The sequence below is a fragment of the Phytophthora cinnamomi genome, assembly GCF_018691715.1.
Source record: "Phytophthora cinnamomi strain GKB4 chromosome Unknown Contig47, whole genome shotgun sequence".
In the NCBI taxonomy this organism is placed as follows: Eukaryota; Oomycota; class Peronosporomycetes; order Peronosporales; family Peronosporaceae; genus Phytophthora; species Phytophthora cinnamomi.
In genome coordinates this window covers 97156-119107 of record NW_027150980.1, presented here as the reverse complement: position 1 = coordinate 119107, position 21952 = coordinate 97156, and the positions used below count along the sequence as shown (strand labels likewise).

General features: G+C 55.1%; 3 protein-coding genes across 3 annotated transcripts; 2 read left to right on the top strand and 1 right to left on the bottom strand.

The window, feature by feature from the left end:
- Positions 1–268: 268 nt before the first annotated feature.
- IUM83_15844 (TKL protein kinase) lies at positions 269–1861 on the bottom strand (the record flags this gene model as incomplete). Its single annotated transcript, XM_067940686.1, has 2 exons — positions 269–579; positions 1633–1861. The coding sequence occupies 2 exons, from the start codon at positions 1859–1861 to the stop codon at positions 269–271; spliced, it is 540 nt and encodes a 179-aa protein (XP_067790267.1).
- A 5332-nt stretch (positions 1862–7193) lies between these two features.
- On the top strand, positions 7194–7475 carry IUM83_15843 (Phosphatidylinositol 3; the record flags this gene model as incomplete). The annotated part of the gene is made up of 1 exon (XM_067940685.1): positions 7194–7475. One exon carries the CDS (start codon positions 7194–7196, stop codon positions 7473–7475), a length of 282 nt encoding a protein of 93 aa, XP_067790266.1.
- Positions 7476–10038: 2563 nt separating this feature from the next.
- On the top strand, positions 10039–10578 carry IUM83_15842 (uncharacterized protein; the record flags this gene model as incomplete). The annotated part of the gene is made up of 1 exon (XM_067940684.1): positions 10039–10578. One exon carries the CDS (start codon positions 10039–10041, stop codon positions 10576–10578), a length of 540 nt encoding a protein of 179 aa, XP_067790265.1.
- Between the last annotated feature and the right edge of the window lie 11374 nt (positions 10579–21952).

The following is a 21952-nucleotide window of genomic DNA, read 5'->3' as shown; positions in this document are numbered from 1 at the left end:
GGAGCCACTCGAGCTGGCATTCGTGAAGGGATCTCCTGAACTTCCCCGTCTTCGCTGGAGCTGACACTGGAGCTGACACTATCGACGTCGTTGCTGGTATACCTATTGTAAGATTCACCGAGTCCGTCGTGAAGAAATCGTACACTGCGCTGACGTTGCCCAAGAGCACACAAGAATGATTGCTGACTTCGTCTCTGTCAGCCGCTCCTACCGCCACGATTGTCGATGAGCACGAGGCGTCCCCCGCCACGGACCCCTTCGACCCAACTTACACGTAATACGGTATCTCCATGGCCGATCCATCCGCGTTCATGCTGCCCTGGTGGAATAGCAATGCCGTCACGTTGCCGCCCAGGCAGGAGTTTGTCGCGAGGAAGCCAACCGCGTATTCAAATGTGTAGCAATCGTCGTCCGAGTACAAGCTGTGGATAATATACGGGGCATCGCCTAAGAAGTCGCCCATGACCTGCAGGTCGTTTTCCTTGGAGCAGTCGGTCGATGCGCGTTCCCCGACGTCAAAGTCGTAGCAAACGCCGTCTTCGCAGTCGCCGATTTGCCTCGCGTACACGATGTAGGGATCTGTTCGCCACCGAGATAGTTCGCCATGGCGTCGTATTTCACCGCAGTGACATCAATCCGCGGTACGGTGACAACGACCACCAGGGAGAAAGCTGATCTTAACTGTGGTACGAGCCCTTGGCTGTACACAATTTGACTTAGGGTTCTTCTAGAGAAAAAGGTGTCGTGATTACCAAAGAAACGTTGTTCAATTACTCCGATTAGTGGTAGTTCTAAACCAACTTTAATTTTCAAGTACCTCCGTGAGTAAAAAAGAACAGAATGGTGACCACCTCGAGTCTCTCACATGTGACTCCACTGCTAGATTACAGCGAAGTTTTCATGATTTAGACAGACAGTTCCCAATGAGCTTCTTGAAAAGTATGCTATACGAAAGCTCGAAACAAACACTGGCACCGCGAACACGACCTTTTAAAGTCCAGAGTATAACGTATTTCGAAGTGTGATAAATTTAAGCTCAGTTCGTGGCTCTAGTCTCCATTGAACTAAATGAAAATTGCAGCTAACGCCACCACTACCGTCCTGAACAAAGATAGTGCGGAGCCTCCGGGCGCAAGAGATGTTTTCGTGGTCACCGTGGTCGGAGTCGGCGTAGGTGACGCTGTCACCGTTGAGGAATTGGAGCCAACCGACGAGCTTGTTGGTATCGCAGACGAGGAGTATGTTGGTGTTGGTGTGTTAGTCGTAGAGCTCGGTAGTGTGCCAGCTGAAGGCTTCACGGAAGCTTCAACGTAATAGAAAATGGCGCCGTGGGTGACGTTGCCGAGTGGCGTCGCATCCCTCGCTAAGCAGGTATTTCTGAGATCAGCCTTAGCAATAGATAGAGTGTCACGGATTTGTGATGAACTGCAGTCGCCTTCTTTCAGCACCACCGAAATCGATCCGTCCTCTTCCACTGTCGCTGTTACAGATTGATCGATCCCGTCGAAGTGGAAGCCGTGACAGCATTGATCGACTCTGAATGCCTCGTAGTAGACGGGCAACTTGCACTGAGAGTCGTCATAGTATTCGACGACCACGTGCGCAGCCCCGTTAAAGGCAGTTTCGAGGTACGCCTCAGCATCCGAGATGCAAGATGTCGTAACGCCAACCATGTTGCCGGCAGCGCAGCCATTATCAGGATAGTTGCAATCCCCGCGTACATGTTGACAAACAGCGTGTTTGTGGCACAGTCCATGTCTTCGTAGTACGCCAGCAATGCCACGTTGCCCTCGCCAGCGCTGGTTAAAGTGGAAGTAGTTGACAGGATGGCCAAGTTGAAAACGGTGGGGACGATCTTCATTTCGCTTGTTGTGTATCACGATGTGCGCTTGGCGGGTGAAGTGTGCTTGCTTGGTGGTGAGTTGTCGAATGAGCCGAGATACCCCAAGATGAACGACACTATCGTCCCTCGATCCCATGTAAGAATATGGTGCGATTATACGGGGACTACTATACGTACACATCACCAGTTTCACCCCAGCTCGCTGTTTCTACCCAGAGAATGTGGTGCGAAGCGGTGTGAATATTGCCCCTCCCACCCCACCCCTCGGACGAGACGAACCCGAGACACTTATTCCCAAAACCTGGAGAGTCCGTCTCCGAGGTTTTACGTCTCCTTTTCTCGTGCAATTTCAGGTATAAAACGGTCAGGAGACGGCATTTGAGGAGTTTGCCGTCTCCCCACTCGCAGAGCGGCGCAGAAGACTATTTCCGGGTCTTACCGTCTCCACACATCCCAAACCTGTCAATGGAGACGGTAAATCGCAGTTATGGCTCCCCTCTGAAAGTCTCGTCCGAGGGGTGGTAACAGGTCAACCACCCTCAGCGATCACAGTAACGTTGAAGAACTGGGCGTTATCCTGCGGAGAGCAACGTAAATATAGTAATGTAGAGTTATTTGAGGAGCCCAGGCTCAACTCTGTTAGAACCTATTTTTAATCGAATCGCAGGAATTGGACGTCATTTTCCGCCAACTCAGAAATCGGAAAGGATTACGACAGTTCGAGGGTATCCTTACTACATATTAACATGTTCTGTACGTCTTGGTTGGTGTTACATCCCAGATTATTGTAGTAATTGAGTATTGAGCCAAGAAAACTGGGCTTATGGGGAGCCCAGCAGCGATACTCCTGTCGTATCGTGTCCTATTCAGCACTTCTTAAAGCTCACGGCGCCATGTCGAGTTCTAAGCCTGCATATTGCTGTAAGTATATGGGCCCATTCAGTCTGACAAAGTGAACCGAGTTGGGGCTGCCCTTAAGGGAGCGGTTGTGATGAGTGTCGAGGAGTCGAAGAGTCCACACGAGCTGCGGGCTCGTGGTTGAGCCCCGTGATGGATGCTGGACGCCAGGGTTGCGGGATGGGTTTTCGAATTGAGAATAAACCATTTATTCCACCCACCCACCCCGGACTTGTTGACGACAAATAGGATCTGTATGATCAACATAGTACTGGGATTATGCTTCCTTCTTCCTATAAATGTCTGTCTGAGGGCCGTTCTTAACGGAGCGGTAGGCTGGGTGTGCGGTGTGCGTAGAGAGTACCACTCTGCGCGTCGTCGTTAAGAATGACGGAGTGCAGGCGGTAGGCCGCTGTACCAGACTGTACCTGTGTCCGAGAAATTGTCGCATTCACAAAACGCCCCGAACTCCCTGTGGGCCACAGTGTGGCAGATACTATGTATGTTCCCTCAGCTAGTCGATTCGGACGACGAGGAATGGAGCAGTTCGTCCAGTGATGAAGAGATGAATGACATTGCCGTGTGTGTCGCTGCAGCGACGCAGGCACTTGCCCTTAGAGAAGATTATTCAGAGGAGCTCGCGCTGGGCTAGACAATGGTGCGCAGCAACTCTCGAGGGCGATCCATTTGGATGGGGAGTCAGAATCTGGGCAGCCTACCACGGACAGCGCACACACACCCCTCGTGGTGTGCGTAGGGAGCCTACCGATCCGTGATCGAAAATTCCCTCGAGGTAGTCCCGACTGCTGCACAGAGCCGGTGCGCAGTCTACCGGGCCTACCGAGCCTACCGCACACCCGCTCCGTTAAGAACGGCCCTGAATCTGCTCAGGAAAACTCGACGCCAACTGCTGTTTACTGTGGACATTCAGCAACACCTTTACGTTTCCATTTGTGCAGACAACTTCATTGATGAGACGATACAATTGACGACGACCCGAGTCTCAGCCAACAACTCTGCAAACAAGAAGATCCCAAAGTGATCTGATTATTCTATGTGCTGGTGTATGATGCGAGAAACAGCACAAAAACGGGTCGTCGTCGTTTCGTAGGCAGTATCTACGTCTTTGTATTGGATCGTAGGATTTTTGGCCTACGTTTTTGCGGAAATTATAAATGAGGAGAAGGCGAATGACTTGAAGTTTGTATTGCTGCTGTATGATGCTTGACTGGCGTGTGTTTCGTCGGAGAAAAATCCGACGGGAAATAGTCGACAGTGATTCGCATAAACGCGAGCACCAAACGCCAAGCCAACTTCTCGCACGATCCGCACGATCCGCACTCGCAGCATGCAGAGATTTAAGCCACCAGAACCCACACACCAGGCTTGAGGCTTGCTCTGGTGGGGATGCCTGTGGCTATCCGACCCATTTCGGGACCGGGTTCTGATACCCCTCATTACACTATGGGGCATTTTTCGGCACTTGGGGCCTCCAGCCCACCAACTATCCTACACCGGGGTGCGGGTTGGCAGGGCGGACCACACCACGGAGTGGCTGCTCGTCCAAGACATTGCCTATCTCCGGCCTCCGTGGAAAGTCCCGCACTCAGCGGGGATCGATCCCGGTACCTCCCGGTCTCCGCGTCAGGGTTTGACCACTGGCCCACGGGGATCGGTACTCGCGGCATGCAGAACGGCCTCTCTATCGACTCATCAGTCACCACCCACTCTGGCAGCACTCCCAAGCCCTTCCCGACCGCGGCAACGGCCTCAAAAGACGCCTCAGTGGCCGAAGCGGTCACCCGTCACTCACCCGACCAGTACGTGCTCCTCCAACACCGCCAGATCTGCCACTTTGTCTGGTGTAGCTGCCGCCTTGACTACTGCTAAGCACGTCAATGCCATCGCCATTCCGAGCTCGAAACCCACGATTTGCACCCCCGTGCTCCATGATGCCAGTGATGTGTCTCAAACGACGGACAAACCGAGGCCCTGTGGCAAAGGGACGAAGTGCACCTCGGGTGTGGACAGCATTCCCCCTCCAGCGGTTGCTCCAGGAGCTAAGGAGACTGCGACAGACTGCATTTTGGTGCTCGCTGCGGAAGAGCAGAGCGGAGTCCTAGCTGTTGATGAGACGATTGCTACCTATGCACTTAGAGACATTACCGCCCAAGATGTACGCGATCCATGCATTTCAATGAGAACTCAGCACGCATAAGAAAGGAAGTCTGCGAACCATATCGCGCTGGATCATCAGCACCAAAAACAGTGAAGCACACCATGTTTTAGACAGAAGCGGCCAGATCGACCTTAGCCGCTTCACATCGCAAGAGTTTGAAGAGTTTCTAGTGGAGAAGCGGAAGGCAGTGAGTGTTAGCACGCTGAACAGCTACCGAAGCGCTGTCAAAGATCTTTACCGTCGGAAGCAGATCCTTCGTCCTCCTTCTTACGAGAAGAGCATGTCAACCTTTTTTTCGGGGTTGAAGCGGCTACAGGCATCAAAGTATCAGTCGGGATCCCCATTACCGTTTTCACTTTACCAGGAGTTGTGCAAGGCAACTATTAAGCGTCAGGACGCCGGATTTGCGCATTTGTTTTTCCTTACTACGCAATGGAATCTCATGTGCCGTTTTGAATCGGTACAGACCATTTGCACCGAGCACTGATGTAACGGTTATACGTACAAGTGGCTGCAAGCCACTTGTGAATTTAACAGATAGGTTATCTGTTAAACGTTTTGATACTTCCTCACATTGGTGCAAGACACACCGATGGATACATTGAAGTGGTCCACCACAATGAGTGGTCCACACATACCAAAGATCCTATTGGTAGAAAGCAGCATCTTTCTACCAATCAGAGACATGCATATTAGCGGGGCTCTGACAGCCAGCCGCTGCCAACCCTTTCATAGATGATAAACAGTTTTAGCAGATTTTAGAGGAAGATCAATTTACAAACAATACAGTTCTCATTTTACCTTAAACTAGCTACTTGGAATCTCTTTCTTACTTAACTTATATTTGTGTATTCAATATAATTAACCTAAGTAATTACTAAGCACTTACGCTTCCTCATACACGTAGCGCAACGTGCAGAGTGGCCCGCGCACTTCCAGCAGCGGCAACCGTGCGGCCCTCGCCCTGGCCGGAGCGCAGTGGCTCGAGCGACCGAGCGGAAGATAGTGTATAGCACTCCCCTAAGCGCGGGGTCACTTTGAACGTTTTGACTGGGGTGGGTCAGGTCAAAGAGCGGGTGCTGCTACGCGTAGGGGAGGGAGGGCTATCCGTTGCAGGGCATTTCGACTGGATCGGCTGCGCGGGTGTGTGGTGGTGTCGACCGCAACGACGGTTGGGTGTTGACCACCTCTGTGACTTGCGTTTTTGCATGGATGCCTCGGTACTCTTCGGGCTCATCGGCGAAATCGACAGAAACCAACCTACCTATCTACCAAACAGCTCGTGCCGAGCTGTACCGCAGCTGGTCGGCGATTTGCCTGTACATCGGCATCACCGCCGTTACGGTTCAACAAGCAGCGTTAACGTGAAATCTATCCAGCGTTCGTCATGTGTCTTGGTGGCGGTGAGTCAGGCTGGCGTCGCTGCCGCTGTCTTGCTGCAGGAAATGCGATGCAAACAAACGCCGGGCAGCACCGCAGTGCAACGCGTGACCAAACCGAGTTGACGCGCAAATCGTGTTTTCCAGCGGTGCCGGCCACTATCTATGGGAAAGCATGGACGCGCCCAGCCCGGTCAACCTATAATAATGCGAGAAGTCGCACAAGTCCTCAGGCGTCTTCCGCACGAAAGAACTTCCGCCGCTTCGTTGGCGGGGACGGATTGTGCGTGTTCGAGAGAATGATCGCGTCTCTGTGTTCCAGCCGAAGAAAACACGACGCCCGTCCGCTGGAAACACATATCCCTCTTGCAGGCATGTCTTTGCTGAATCGGCTCGACTAGCGTTAACTCTAAATAGGCATCGACGCCGAGTTCTTTCACCAGAAGAGACGCGACCACCGAAGCGGGTGGTGCAATATGACTTGTACCACCAGCATCCGCTACTCGAATCGGGGTCTGCGAGTGCTGCCTGCGGCGAGATAGCCTCAGCTAGCTAGTTACCACCAGCACAGGCTTGGCTCCACTAAAACCGGTATGACATCGATCTGGCCAGTACCAGCTCGGTTCGTCGAGGCAATTCTTGTTACTTCACAAATCACCCACCCGCTCCGCCTTAGTTAGAAACGCAGCGAGCGACTCGCGTATCTATAGCGAAAAACACAATGGCAATGAGCCGCAGCAGCGTTGAACATCGTCGGAAAGAAGTCGGATCACCAAAGCCGACTGCTCAAAGTCCATTGCACATTTTGCACCGCCTTGAGCACTTCCGGTCTCTCTGAACACCTACCACCACCACCTCCACCCGTCCACCATGTCCGCCAAGGCAGCGCTCCAGCATGGGCCTCTTCAAGCTCTGGACCACGGACAGCGGCACCTTCCGGTCGTCATCATCTGCAGCTTCGCTGCCGTGGCCGCCGGCTCGGCCAGCCGCTATCTGCTGCACAACCCGGACGTGTTGCTTCGAGAGCAAGCGCAACAGCTCCATCACTACCAGAGCGAGGACGGCGCGGACTGGCGCGCGCGTCTTCCGCTTCGCCAACATCCACCGCAACGCCATCAAGATCGCGTCAGTTCGCCCGGCCTTCGCCAAGGAGGAGAACAAGAGCGTCAGCAGATAAGCGGCTTCGTTTCATGACGAGGCTTCGAGCCTGCCAGATTGCTGATAATCGAGCGGGCGCTGTTTGGCGCTCGCTTCTCTAAACATGTACTATTTGCTTTCAGTCTCCGTTGCTTCAGGTTTTACAGTTACGCAAGTAGCAATCTCCTTTACTTTGACCTTACGCTCCATGAAGTGTTGTTTTGGACCAAGAAGTTGCCGCATACCGCCGAGCACATTCGGCGCATGTAGCGCGTAGTAGTTTCGGTTTGTACTATTATCGCGTTGTAGCGGATAGTAGGAGACTTATCAAGTATAGTGACGGCTTGAGGTAGTGATGGCTTGAGGTAGTGATGGCAGCACAAAGTTCACTGGGGCATGTGGTGGCAAGTGAGAAAAAGAGTTGGAAAGAAACGGCGTATTTGATGGAGGTGAAAGTTGTTTATTGATGATGATTGTTTATTTTGCATGAATCGGGTGATATATGTTGGTGAGCTAGTTGAGCCCGATACAGAACATAGCGAACTGATCCTCTTCGATTTCCTGCTGCTCTTCTGAGGTCTCAGCCCATTGAGAGGCAGTAGAATCGACGGAGCAGTGAGCCGAGCACCTGTTGGCGGAACCGACAGTACCACATGACCTTGAGCATCAGAGGCTTGATCGCTGGGGATTGAAGACGAGCAGTGCGGGTGACAAACACAATGCGGCACTCGTCAAGAAGCTTACAGTGGAAGCGGCGTCGGCGCCAAACTAAAGCTCGAAGTGATTCCCTGAAAGTTGGTGCAATCGTATCACGAACTTATCGCAGCTCAAGCTCGGCACTCGTGATCAACTTGCGGAATCGCCTCTTCCAGACGAACTGGCGCAGTGTTTCGCGGAAGGCCGGGAAAGAATTGTTAACACTGTGCAGCATCGCGGACTGGCGGAGCTCCCAACAATCTTCACCTGCGGCACTCGGAGTGCTCGTGCCACGACTTCCAGCTGTCGTACATGGTCATGTCAAAGGGTCCACCGGAAGCAGTTTTCGCTGGTTGAACTTCTTGATTCGTAGCTCGTCGGTCCAGCTCATGCCGAGACCGCACACACACCGACCTGCTGCACCGTCCACTTTCACGAGCATCACGCGACAGGAGCGGCACTCGACGATGTCGTCGTCGCTGATCTGTTCCTGGTCTTCCATCTCGCACGGGCACGGCGCATTCCGTCACCCAGGACCGCTTGCAGTTGAAGCAGGCGAATACGCCACAGCAGCGAGTCACAACCGGCGGTGGACGCTGTGGTAGGCAGTAGCAGCGTCGCTCGTCGCTCCTCGTCCTGGATTAGCGGGAGAACCTTGTGGACAATGCAGTCCATCTTGGACGCTGGGAAGTTGTCGGTGATGTGGCGAATCACGTCTCGTGCATGTGGCCTGTCGGTGTCGACAGAATCGACGAACGACTCGCCGAAGCTCGGGGATGCGAGCCGCCTCACTCGGTAGAAGTGTAAGAGCTACAGCGTTGGCGAGGTCCGGGCGTCGTCTGATGGAAGTCGGGCAGCTGGGTACTGTGGTTGTGCAGCCAGGGCAGGTGAAGCTGCACGCGGCCTCGCATCGCTGTTTGTACTGCTGGAGCAGGGCTCCGTCGTCACGGCGTCGCGGCTCAGCGAGTCCACTGCTGCCTGTTCACCGGACGAACACTGGGCAGCAACGCGGACAACGCCCTGCGTACGTGACCTGCATAGCCATTTGCAGGTGCTTTCGAGGCACTGCGGCAGAAGACGGCGGGACAGTTGGCGAGCAGAAGTGCGTGACAGGTTTGATGGTCGTGTGGTGCTTCAACATGAACTCCTCGAGCAGATCTGGCGGTCACGGACGAGAGCGGCACGGACTGCTTCACGGGTGTCCAAATGCGCGTTGGCGACATGGTAGCGCGGTTGGACGCGGCGCAACAAAATGTGAAGTGGTCTAGCAAAGCAGAACGCGATCCGTGTAGCCATCTTGAATTCAGCCGACCTTCACTCGTGAATACCAGATGTATCAGATATGGCTACTGTACCAGGTTGGTGGTATAACTCTTAGCAAGGGTATTGATAAATAAAGGGCTCTCTCAGCCACGTGTTTGGCTGCAGGGCAGTTGGTCGGGGAATGACCAACCCGTGATTTCCCGCCAGCCCCAAGCAGCTCCTCCTCTCCCCACCGCAGGACGGTTTTTAACACTGGTAGCACTTGTTGGTCAAGAACGGACGCCATGGCCCCGCGACGCGCAAGAACGACCACGACGCGCCAGCCGCGGAAGGGAAAGACAAGCGGAACTAGAGGCACAGCTCGCACTGCTGCGAGCCGAAATTGTGACCCTACAGGCCAGAACCAGGGCCGCGCCGCCATGACCGAGTCGAAGCCTCGAGTCCCAAGCGTCTGCCCAAGTTCAAGGGAAGCGCGACGAGGACGTACGCCAGTGGCTCTTCCAAGTGAGACGCTGTATCGCATCAACGGCCACGACGCGACGGACAGCAACGACACGCTGCGGGCAATCGCTGGTACCGCGATGGAAGAACCTGCATCGGATGGTTCCTGTTCTTGTCCTCTCGAACGCCAGCGGAGAGCAGGCATGGGACGGTTTACCCACGACGCCCTCGCGCACTTTGAAGCGTCAAACTACCAAGCGGTGCTCCGGCAGAAGCTTCGTCAACTCCGTCAGACCGGCGACATTGAAGAGTACAACGGGAAGTACTCGTCGTCGATCTTCCGCATTGAGAATATGAGCGAAGTGGACCAAGTCAGCTACTCCTGCGACGGCCTCAAGCGCGCCACACAGGCCTGCGTCAAGCTACAGAACGCGACAGCGTTGAGCGAAGCAATGAATCAAGCCGCCAAGTACGAGATGTACCACTTCGGCGGCGATCGCAGGCCGGATTGCGAGAAACCAGAGCGTGTGCAACAGTTCCATGGGCCGCCGAGCTCTAACGCGTTCCGAAACAAGAGCCCGTTCAGCAAGCGTTCGTACAAGGCTGGTCACTACGCGCCTGCGGAGCAAACCAAGAATGGTCCTGTTACCACTCCAACAAGCCTGGACACTTCAAGCGTGACTACAGCAAGCTGCAGCGCGAGCAGGGAAACGACCAGCCATGCCAGTAGAAGAGGGACCTGACGTGGCGAGCGCTAGCGAAGAGAGTTTAACCGTAAACGAAGCTACGTTGAATCTACTTTGCGAAGACCCTCTCGTCTACAACCGCGCACCATTGCCTGCTGTTAAAGGGAACATGGAGCAGCGCGAGAACAAGATTGGCGCCAAGTTCTTGTTGGACTGTGGTGCTACGACGGTCTACATGTCACGAGTGTTTGCGAAGAAGCATGAGCTGAAGACGCACGTGTACACGGACCGAACGATCAAGGTGAAACTGGGAGACAGCAACATTGGGGAAGCGGTCCTGGAGTTAGCAGAATTAACCGTTTGCCTCCTGACACCACTACCAGTGTGTCGCTGTCGTGTTCGACATTCCGGATGAGTTTGACTGTGTCCTTGGTATGCCATTTTTCGTGGATGTACAACCAGAGATCGACTGGAAACGTCGATGCTTCAGGAATAGCGTACCAGTTGGAGCGTCAGGAGCGGAAACTTCGACTCCCAGCGGGAAGAGCAGTCAGACTATAGGTTCCAGGCGCTACCGAGCTGTGACCAGCGAAAGCTCGTCTACTATACGCCGTGATTCCTGTCGAGCCGTCGTGCCAGAAACGCTGTTGGAGGGCGAAGTCGAAGCTGCTGAAAGACCAGCTGGTGATGGGGGGAACCTCTCTAGGCGAGAGAAGAAGAATGCTAAGGTTGAGGCAATGTTACTCTTGGAGTGTTGACTCGGAAGGAGTCCAAACGAAGTACATCACACGAAAGAAGCTGCGGACGTTTCTACGGCTACCTGCGAAGGACCAGCCCGAACACGATTTCATGATTGTGCTGGCAAACGACACGATCAAGGAGATTCAGCGTGACATCCGACGAAGTGACGAACCTGACATCGTCGGAACAGAAAGAAACAAAACGATTCCTGTAAATCGGGTGGTCGTTCAAGAAGAATCCCGCGCACCCTGTCATCCTCGAGTACAGGGCAGTGTGTTTACACCCGAGCTGCCTGACGGATTGCCGATGGAACGTGATATTTAATACCGTATCGACGTGAAGGACCTCAACATTTTAATGTACTGACAGCAGTGGAGACTCTAACCGGAGCAGAAGGCTGAGATCGACAAGTGGGTGCGAGAAATGGCCACTAAAGGATTGATTCGGCCGAGCATCAGCCCTCATGCAGCTCCAACATTCTGCATTCGTAAACCAGTGGGATGGCCCATCGTACACGACTATCGGTATCTGAACAGCAACACGATCCGACAGAGACGCGTAAGGAGGACGTTTTTGACAGTATGGCAGGTGCCTATTACTTCTCCTGCATGGACCTGATGTCAGCATACTTCCAAGTACGGATGAAGATAGACCACGTCAAGTACACAGCGTTCCAAGCACCACGTTGATTGTACGAGTATCTGGTGTTACCGATGGGAGTAAGCAACGCACCAGCGACGATGCATCGATTGACTTCTTCATTATTCAAGGGCCTTTCACACACACGCTCATTCTACAATGATAGGTACGTGTTCAGGAAATCGAAGGACATCAACGAGCACCTACGAGCCCTTCGTGATGTGTTGGAGATTTTGAAGAAGAACAAGCTGTACGTGAAGCTCTCCAAGTGTGTTTTCTGTGCTGACGAGATTCCGTGTCTGGGTGATTTCATCGGTCGGAATGGAGTTCGCATTGATCCGGACAAGGTGCAGACTATCCGTGATTGGCCTGTACCACGAACCCAAGAGCAGCTATACAGCTTTCTCGGCTTGACTGGATACGTACAGCGGGTTTGTGAGCAGTACGCTGAGCTTACAGCTCCATTGTTCACGTTTTTTGCAGAAGAAGCATCAGCGGTATTCGAATATCACTTTCAACTCGGTGCAGCTCCAGAACTTCAAGGAATGGAAATACCAGTTTTCGGACACTCCTGTTCTGCACTTACCTGACTTCACCCAACAGATGCATCTGCGAACTGACGCAACTCAGTATGCTGTTGGTGGTGTACTCTTTCAAGTCATCGATGGAGTTGAGCGACCAATCGCATACACAAGCAGGAAGATGAAATCAGCTGAGCGCAAGTACCCAACGCAGCAACAGGAGTTACTCGCGATTGTCAACGCATTAGCTACGTTTCGGATTTACTGTTTGGATCGACCAGTAATGGTGAAGACGGATCACAAGTCGCTTGAAGGCATCTTCCAGCAGAAGATGGCGAACCGGCGCCTCGCTCGTTGGTATTATATTCTGGCTGAGTACCAACCCGTGTTTGCGTATCTTCCGGGCGCTAAGAACGGAATCGCTGACGCTCTGAGCCGGCGACCTGACCTCAAACCGGAGACGAAGGATTTCACGATTTGCTCGTCCCCAGCTTTAACTAGACAAGCTACCATCTTCGTATTGCGGAGATCAAACCTACCGACGAATTGATCAAAACTATAATCGCTGGATACGCAAAGGACAAGATTATTGATGACATTCGACGCGCAATCAAAAGACGTGGAACTACATCAGCGCCACGAGGGGTATCGGAAAAGCAGTACAATACTTACTGCGAAGAAAATAACCTGATCTGGTACCAAGGCTCCACAGACGAGCAGCCTCGTATCGTGGTCCCGAATATCGTGGCACTCAAGCATCGTATCATCACTGAAGTGCACGAGTCCAACTACGGTGGGCATCCCGGTGCGGACCGCACATACCTGAACTTCGCGCGGATTGGTATTGGCCACACATGGTGCGTACGATCAAGCAGTACATTGCAGACTGTGAAGATTGTCGGCGCAACAAACCGCGGTTGACGAAGTCACCGGGACTTCTGGAACCATTCCAAATTCCGGACGACCGATGGCGATCCATTTCAATGGACTTCATTACGGATCTTCCGGAAACCAAGCGAGGACGTTACTCGATTTGGGTGGTTGTTGATCGGCTCACCAAGCGGGCACATTTTATTGCGACAACAAAGAAAGTTTCTGCTCCAGAGGTCCCAACGCTGTTCATCGATAACATTTGGAAGTTACACGGCATGCCTCAAAACATCGTATCAGATAGCGACACAAAGCTGAAGATTACTGTTGCGTATCGTGCTCAAGGCGACGGGCAGACAGAGCGCACCAACCGCACGCTCGAAGAATATCTACGTTGCTTCGTGTCCGCACGTCAAGATGACTGGGATGTGCATCTCGTGAATGCTGAGTTTGCCATCAGCGCCGCGGTCAACACTAGCATCAAGATGTCGCCATTCGAAGCTGACATTGGATATATCCCTCGTAACCCGCTGGCCGCTGTCGCAGCAACAAGTCGACATGGTCTGCGCGGAGGTCGACGTTAAGGCGTCTAGTTTACCGATCACCAGGAAGCTGTCCTGCGTCAATGTCAAGAGGCATTAGAGGATTCTCAAGCGCGGATGGCGGATGTGTACGATCGCGGGCGAAAAAGAGCAAGTGTTCAAAGTCGGTGATCAAGGATACCTGAGTACCAAACACCTGGACACAGCACACACGGGCATTCCCAACTCGCGCAAGCTCGGACCCAAGTGGATTGGTCCGTACTCCATCGTACGCACGGGTCACAAACATGCGTACGAAATCAACTTGCCTCCTGGTCCCAAGCTGCACCCAATCTTCAACACCGGCTCACTCAAGCCATACGAGCTGGCAACCCGCCTCTCGAGGTTATTCTCCATGGTGGTAGTGTTGGTCAGATTGTTGAAGCAATTATTGACAAGCGCAAGAAGCTGGGAGCCGTACAATACCACATTAAGTGGGTGGGTGAAGCGGATGCTACATGGGAGCCTCTGGAGAACTTACATCAAGCTTCGGGGCTGATTCAGGCGTATGAAGATAAGCAGAAGCAACGACCACGACAGCGACGACGCAAGTAATCGCAGGATCGATGGCAAGGAGATTGGTTATGATTCAGTACACGGGAATAACACTGATTAGACCACATCAAAATCAAGCCAAAGCGGATATACAATTATCAAGGTAATCAAGAACCCGAATCTATAGAATCAGCACTCGGCGCACGAACTGAACCTCCGCCAACCAGGGCGCAGCATACTCAAGCAATGGGACTTGGACAGCCTCATCATCCGACGCGAAGCGCCCGGTGGTCGTCACGATCATCGCGAAGGCGTGAGACTTGCGCTGCGGGCCTGGCGAGGAGCCCGCGCAGAGGTAGACACCAGGGGCAAGAAGGAGATGGTCCAAGCCAAGGCACGACGAGACCCCGGTAAGCCGCTCCTGCACTTGGTTAACTCGCAGTGTATCCTCGCAGATTTCCGGCTTTCCCGCAGCACGCGCAGAGCGATTCTGTTACCGAACGAACGTCCACGATGTGGACCACACGACACTTGCGTCTGGAATGGGCTTACCCTTGGCAGCTTGGGCATCGTAAAATTCGTTGACGGCAGCCCCCGAAAACCTGTCGGCCACCCCAACGGCATCCGTTGCACGCGACAGTGCGTGGAAGGCACAGCGACCATCATTCGTGGCGCCAATGGCCTGCGAGAACTCGTCGGGACGGGAGAGCACAACTCAGCGACGGTCATGGGGCCACCAAGCGCTTTGTACGCGTCGACGAGGTCCAGATATTCACCGAAGTCATCATCTTCCAGCATCCAGCGCGGCTCGTAGGAGCTCTGGGTCTTGCCTGGAGCTACGATATACTGCACCAAGTATCGTGAGGCATCGGTTACATCCATACCTAGTCTGTCCGTGATCATCCAAACATGCCAGCGCTGTTCAGTAGCGGCGCCTCGACTCGCAACTTTACGGCAAGCAAGGCGAGCGAGGGAGAGACCGGCGAGGAGTACGGCTCCCAGTGGAGCGAGCAGCACTCTGCTTTGTGCGAACCATGCTGGGCTCTCGATGGAGAGAGGTGTTGCGCGCAGCAAGCACACTGTGGTGTAGGAAACATCAGTTTTGTGGAGCACCCAAGTGGAACAGTGTACCAAATCCGCCTAATAGCGGAATCGACGGTACTACTCGGCTGGATGTGTACACTGTGCCAGTCCGCCGAGCTCGCAGGCTTCACGGGCGCACTGCGGCCAACTGACTGGGAATCGAGAGCACCAGAGACCAAGGACGGGTGGCGCCACGCAAGGGGAAGCCGCACGTACGGCGGGCCGAGTGCGGGGGGGGGCGCTAGGAGACGCTAAGCCGAGTTCAAGGCAGTTTCCAGGCCCTGAGCTCGGCTAAACAGAGCCGCTGGCCGCCCAGACGACGCGGGGCACGGCCAGAAGGCGCACAAGAGGACCAAGCGCGAGCCCGGCGAGCCCGGCAGCGCTCAGCCGAGTCGGCGAGACCTTCCCGTCGAGCTCGCCGGGTTATCCGGACAACTTTTCCGGCTCCGCCGAGTTCGAGGCGTTGTAGTGAGGTGAAGGGTCGGCCGAGATCCGAAACCACTCCATTTCACTTGATATTTGTATAGGACCTTAGGAATAGTGGAGGCGCCCTTTCAGGGCGCCCAGGAGACTTAAGAACAAACAGAGCAGAATTTTCTAGGCCCACAACACGTGCACACTTTCCGGTAAGTCCCTGCACGGGGTCGGATTATGCCTGCCGTCGGTACCCGAGAGGTATAGCTTGTAGGGTACTCGACTGGCAGCGCCACGAGATTAGGTCGGCCCAGGATTGGGCGTTGGGTGCTCGCCAAGTGCGAAGGAAAAGTCTCGCTAACTCAGCGAGCCGGTACGCCGGACAGCCCGGGTGCCGTTTGTGGTGTTGCAGAACACACAAATATCGTCAGATGTGGATCTCCAGCACAAACCACAACAATCGCCGAGTTAGGTCGGCGCTTGTTGGCCTGCGCAGGGGTTGTCCCCTCGCGGTTCAGCCCAACCGGGACAGCGGGTGTCTCGCCTCTCGCCGACACCTGCCAACCAAGGTCCACTCTTCCGGAGATCCGCCGAGCTAGCGGACTCCGTTCACAAGCTCCTGTGCCCTCCACCAAAGGATGGACGGCGGCGCGCTAGCGCTTTTACAGGCCGCCGGGGCAGAAGCAACCCGACTTGAAGAGTAACGGCACCCGGGCTGTCCGGCGTACCGGCTCGCTGAGCTAGCGAGACTTTTCCTTCGCACTTGGCGAGCACCCAACGCCCAATCCCGGGCCGACCTAATCTCTTGGCGCTGCCAGTCGAGTACCCTACAAGCTATGCCTCTCGGGTACCGACGGCAGGCATAATCCGACCCCGTGCAGGGACTTACCGGAAAGTGTGCACGTGTTGTGGGCCTAGAAAATTCTGCTCTGTTTGTTCTTGTTCTGGCGCCCTGAAAGGGCGCCTCCACCATTCCTAAGGTCATACAAATATCAGAAAGCTGATCGACTCGGCTGGTTTGCGATCTCCGCCACCCTTCACCCTCTCGCGACGCTTCGAACTCGGCGGAGCCGGATAAGTTGTCCGGATAACCCGGCGAGCTCGACGGGAAGGTCTCGCCGAGCTCGGCCTGCAAAGTGCTGCCGGGCTCCGGCGCTCACGCTTGGTCCTTTGTGCGCCTTCTGGCCGTGCCCCGCGTCGTCTGGGCGGCCAGCGGTTTAGCCGAGCTCAGGGCCTGGAAACTGCCTTGAACTCGGCTCGGCGATCTCGGCGCCCCCCTGGCACCCCCGCCGTACCGTCGTGCGGCTTCCCCTGCGTGGCGCCACCCGTCCTTGGTCTCTGGTGCTCTCGATTCCCAGTCAGTTGGCCGCAGTGCGCCCGTGAAGCCTGCGAGCTCGGCGAACTCGGCGGACTGGCACAGTGTACCATCCAGCCGAGTAGTACCGTCGATTCCGCTATTAGGCGGATTTGGTACACTGTTCCACTTGGGTGCTCCACAAAACTGATGTTTCCTACACCACAACTGCCCCGGTCATGTTCCGAGCCGAGGTGGTGAGGGGCCTGACCCACTTGGTGTGTCCCACATAGAGTTCTTCAGTCCAGTTATCACATTCCCAAAATCGAAGCCGGCAGGAGCCGCCAGAGCGCGACCTTGACGACTTCGCCCCGACAAGGTGAGGCTTCCTCATGACTTGCGCGTTGGCACACACCTTGACTGACATGTGGTCTCTGCGTCCCGCAATGTCTGTGCGCGTGCAGATGCGTCAATCGCTGGAGCCAAGCCCCGCCGACCGGCCAAGTTAGCGCTCGGTCATCGACCCCCTTTGACCTGGACCGGGCAACCCGAAGTCGGCTGTGCCCCTCCCTCAGCATCCCGACCGCGGTGATGGCCGCGCAGAAGCCCCGCAATTCTGCGGGCCCCGCTGATCTCGACTGGGTGAGTACCAGCTCTCGATCCGTTAGCCCGCTGAGCTCGACTGGGTGAGCACCAGCTCGCGGTCCGTAAGCAGGGTAAGTCCGCGATACTTGTGTCGATCGAGTGGGTTGCGGCTAATCGCTGTGGTGTCATGCTGTGGCGTCTCCAGGAGATCGCGCTGAACTCGGCGGACCAGGCTAGCATTCTGATTCGAACCCCGCCGAACTCAACCTTCGCCGAGTTCGATCTCGACATGCAGCAACTTAGCTGGATTGGAGCTCGGCTGACCTGGACCCATGTTGAGGTCGGCGCCACGTGGCGTGGAGGCTGGCTCACACCCCGCCTGGTATACTGCGGTACAACTCGGCGCGAAGGGGTATCCTGCTGGAGGCAGGTGTCAGTCCAGCTCCAGTTCAAGTCAGTGGAAGATCTCGACTCGACGCCTGGGTCCCAGCTCAGCTCGCCGAAGTTGTGCGGGCCTTCGCCGACACACTCACTATTCGGTCCAGCTTTTCCGGACGACCCTTTCGACTCGGCGACGTCCAACTCGACTGGTACTTCTACTTCGGTCGTACCCGGCCCCGCTGCCCCCGCGAGCTCAGCTACGGTTACTAGGCGTCGGGCTCCGCAATTGCGTCGAGCTCGGCGGGGAGGCGCTGTTACTTTGCTGGCATTCGTGGCTTCGCTTGCGGACTCGGCGCCTTCGTCGAGACGCGACGGGCAGGGGTGATGTCGCAACTCGGCTTGGCACGGTTCATTATCTTCCACATCTCCATTTCGTAATTAATATAACGTATGCAGTTTGACGCAGTAGCTTTCTTCAGCTCGACTCGGCCTGCTGGTCTTCGCCGAGTCGGTGGATCATCACTTGGTGCAATAGCTTTTAATCTTCACCTGCAACTTGCACCATTTGCAGACAGTTTTCACTTTTGTTTTGTTGCAGATAGTCGACATGCCCCATACTCGATTGGGCTCAGCTGAGTTTGATCTCGGTATGCCTCAGCCAAACTTGAACTCGGCGAGGCGCAGCTATGGTCAACGCCGACATGCCCCAGTCGAAATTGGACTCGGCTGAGCTTGATCTCGGTATGCCCCAGCCGAACTTGAACTCGGCGAAGCACAGCTGCGGTCAACGCCGACATACCCCAGTCGAGACTGGACTCGACTGAGCTTAATCTCGGTATGCCCCAGCCGAACTTGAACTCGGCGAAGCATATCCGAGGTCAACGCCGACCACGGCTCGGAGACTTGGCGATTTGCATTCAGGTCTTACGAGGTAACTTAGCTCGGCAGTGCCATAGTCGTATGCAGCTTGTGTAACTCAGCGTAATCCGTAATCCATCATCTCATCAATACATTCCATGCCATTTCAGCAGTAGCAATTCCATTCCGCCGTGCCTGCTTATCGCTCGGCGGGTGGTCAACATGTGGTGCAGTAACTTAGCCCTCGTCTGCAACCTGCACCATTTGCAGACGGGTTTCACGTTTCTTCTTGAGCTCATAGACCTTCTTCTTCCCCACAAACGGTATACACCAGCAACGAACAAGCTTCATCTTCACGCGAGGCTTTACGTGTTCCATAATCAACCAAACTCGGCTTCCTTCCTTTAACGGGTGCCTTGCAGACTCGGCGACTGGACGTTTTACTGACGCGGCCATGTCAGCGGATTCAATCTGGGCTTCGCATTTCTTCCTGCCCAGCCGAGCTCTAGGTTTCTCGGCGTGCTGCGTTTTCTCAGCTGTCGGGCCGCTCTCCAACTCGACTTCTCTCTGGGCGCCGGCTTCTCGGTGAGGGCTGAAGTCGCCGAGTTTGTCTTGGGGTTGCGCCTTCGAGTTGACCTGCCTCAACTTCTCATCTTCGGACTCAGCTGTTCCTCGTCGTTGCTCAGCTTGTGTTGACACTGAGACGGTGTCAGCCGAGTCCGGAAAGCGATTATCACCGACTTCGACTTCGACTTGATGCTCTACTCGGCGAATTTGTGCTGTGACCTGTTGCGACTCGCAATTTTTGCACTTGTTAGAACTCGGCGGGATGCAGCTCGGCGAGGTTGACAAATCTTGACACTCAGTTGACGCGAACTTCTTTGTGGTGGAATTCGCTACGTCTTCGGTGTGCCCCTCTTGATAACTATCGCCAAAATGAACTCGGCGAACTTGGTTCTTCGGCCTTACGCTGACATGAGCTGTTGAGCCGTGGAAGTTGGATGCTCCGGGTCTGCCCCTGTAGATGACCTCCGGGATTCTGTTCAGCTTCCTCAACTCGGCTTTTCTCTCCCGACGAAGAATTACGCGACCTGCCTTGTTCTCCAGGGCTTCCGACGCAAGGGAGTCGGCGGCCGCGTTGTAGCAACGCCCCACATGAAGGTATTGAACCGAACTCAGCTGTACGACCAACCTCTTGTGGCGTGCCAACTGGACTTGCAGCACTCTCCCCTTACACTCGATCACCCCCATGGATTGCTGGATCGCAAGCCGCGAGTCGCTCACGATTATCAGGTCAGTGACCCCGTGTACCAAGGCGGCGATCACCCCGTTGCTCATGCCGGTATACTCGGCTAAGTTCGCCGTGGTCGACCGAAGGTGCGCGCTCGCAGCGATCTCAATGCGCCACTCGGGCAATCGCCACAGGATCCATGAACAGCTTCCATGCCCGCCGAGTTTCTCCGTCTTAGCCGCACCGTTGAATGACATCACATGCCCCTTGAAGTCGGTTGGTACTCGAGCATAGAGGAGGTCTGGATCCATCCTCATGGCAGCCGAGTTCTCCAAGTAGTCTTCGAGCGGATTGGCTACGACGAGAGCTCGGCGATCAGCTTCAAGCTCCGTAATCGAACTCGACTCGAGTTCGAACGCAGCTGAGGGCTCCTTCCAATGTTCGAACTCGGCGGACCGCTGATCTTCCTTAGCTTTCCATTCTTCGCCGAGTCGCGCGGCCGAGTGACAGCGTAGCTGGATGCCTCATTCGGGGTCCCCGTCCAAGGGTACACCGCTGACGTCGATCTCTTCACAGCCGAGTCGACCGGTAGGTGGTCCCGGTCCAGTCTCCTCCAGGATCAACTCGACTGACGTGGGGGGTGGTTCACCGTCAGAGCCAACAGGATCTCTGGCCAGTCGGCCACATGATCTCGGCTGAGCTGAGTCACTCGGTGAGCCGGGATCGCTCGGCTCGGCCGAATTTACATCCATATCCAGGCAGCGATTCGGGGTAGAGCGATTGGCTCCCTCAACGACATCCCTTCCATCAGGGCTCGACTCGGCTGAGTCATCCACGGGCTCCTATTGCTGTTAGCCGAGTTGATAACGTGGTCCCCACCCGTGGCCGGCGGCCCGGACAGATCCTTCCTGCCTGCAGACTCGGCTGACTCTTCCTCGCGCTTGGCGATTAGCTCCCATTGCTGGGCGCACGTGAGCTCTGGTTTCTCTCCTTCTTCTGGGGGGCGAGCAATCACTTCTTCAGACTTCGTGCACGGTCTACGTTCCACCGCCGGTGGCTGTCGTGCCAGCCACTCATCATACAGCTGTCGCTCCTCCTTCAACAAAACCTTGTCGATAGCCGCTTCATAGGCGAGAACCTGCCAATCTCTGTACTTCGCCGAGTTCAATCGGACGTATCCCACGGGGGGAAGCACGCCATATGGGGCCCAAGTAATCACTGAGAAGTGGGCAGGGCACCAGACGGCCACTGACCTCACGTTCGTGAGCACCACGCGCACGGCTTTGCCATTCTGGTTGACGATCACAGTGGGGGCCCAGTTTCGTGTGCGCCGCACCCACAAGTCATGCGTCGAGTCGTCCGGTTGCTGCTTACGCAACTTGAACTCGGCGGGGAGCCTACTCGGCAAGCTTATAGGCTCCGCAGGCCCGTCTGTGATGTATAGGCTGTCCCGCGGCATTTCCGCTGCATTCTTCGACCGGAGCAGCGGAACAGTCACCTCGTCGGGCAGTTTGGCCGTCGAGTTAAACAAGTCGAGTCGGATCCCCGCGGGGATCATGAAGTCGGTCCCCAGGATCAGGTCGACTCCTGCATGATGGTTCATAACCCACACATCGAACTCGTAGGCCACTTCCCAGCCGAGTGTCATCTTCACAGTCGCCTTGGTCTGAGTCTGGACCTTGTATTCCCCAATGCCTTGTACATCGATCTGCACACCTTGGCTCACGACTCGCTGCTT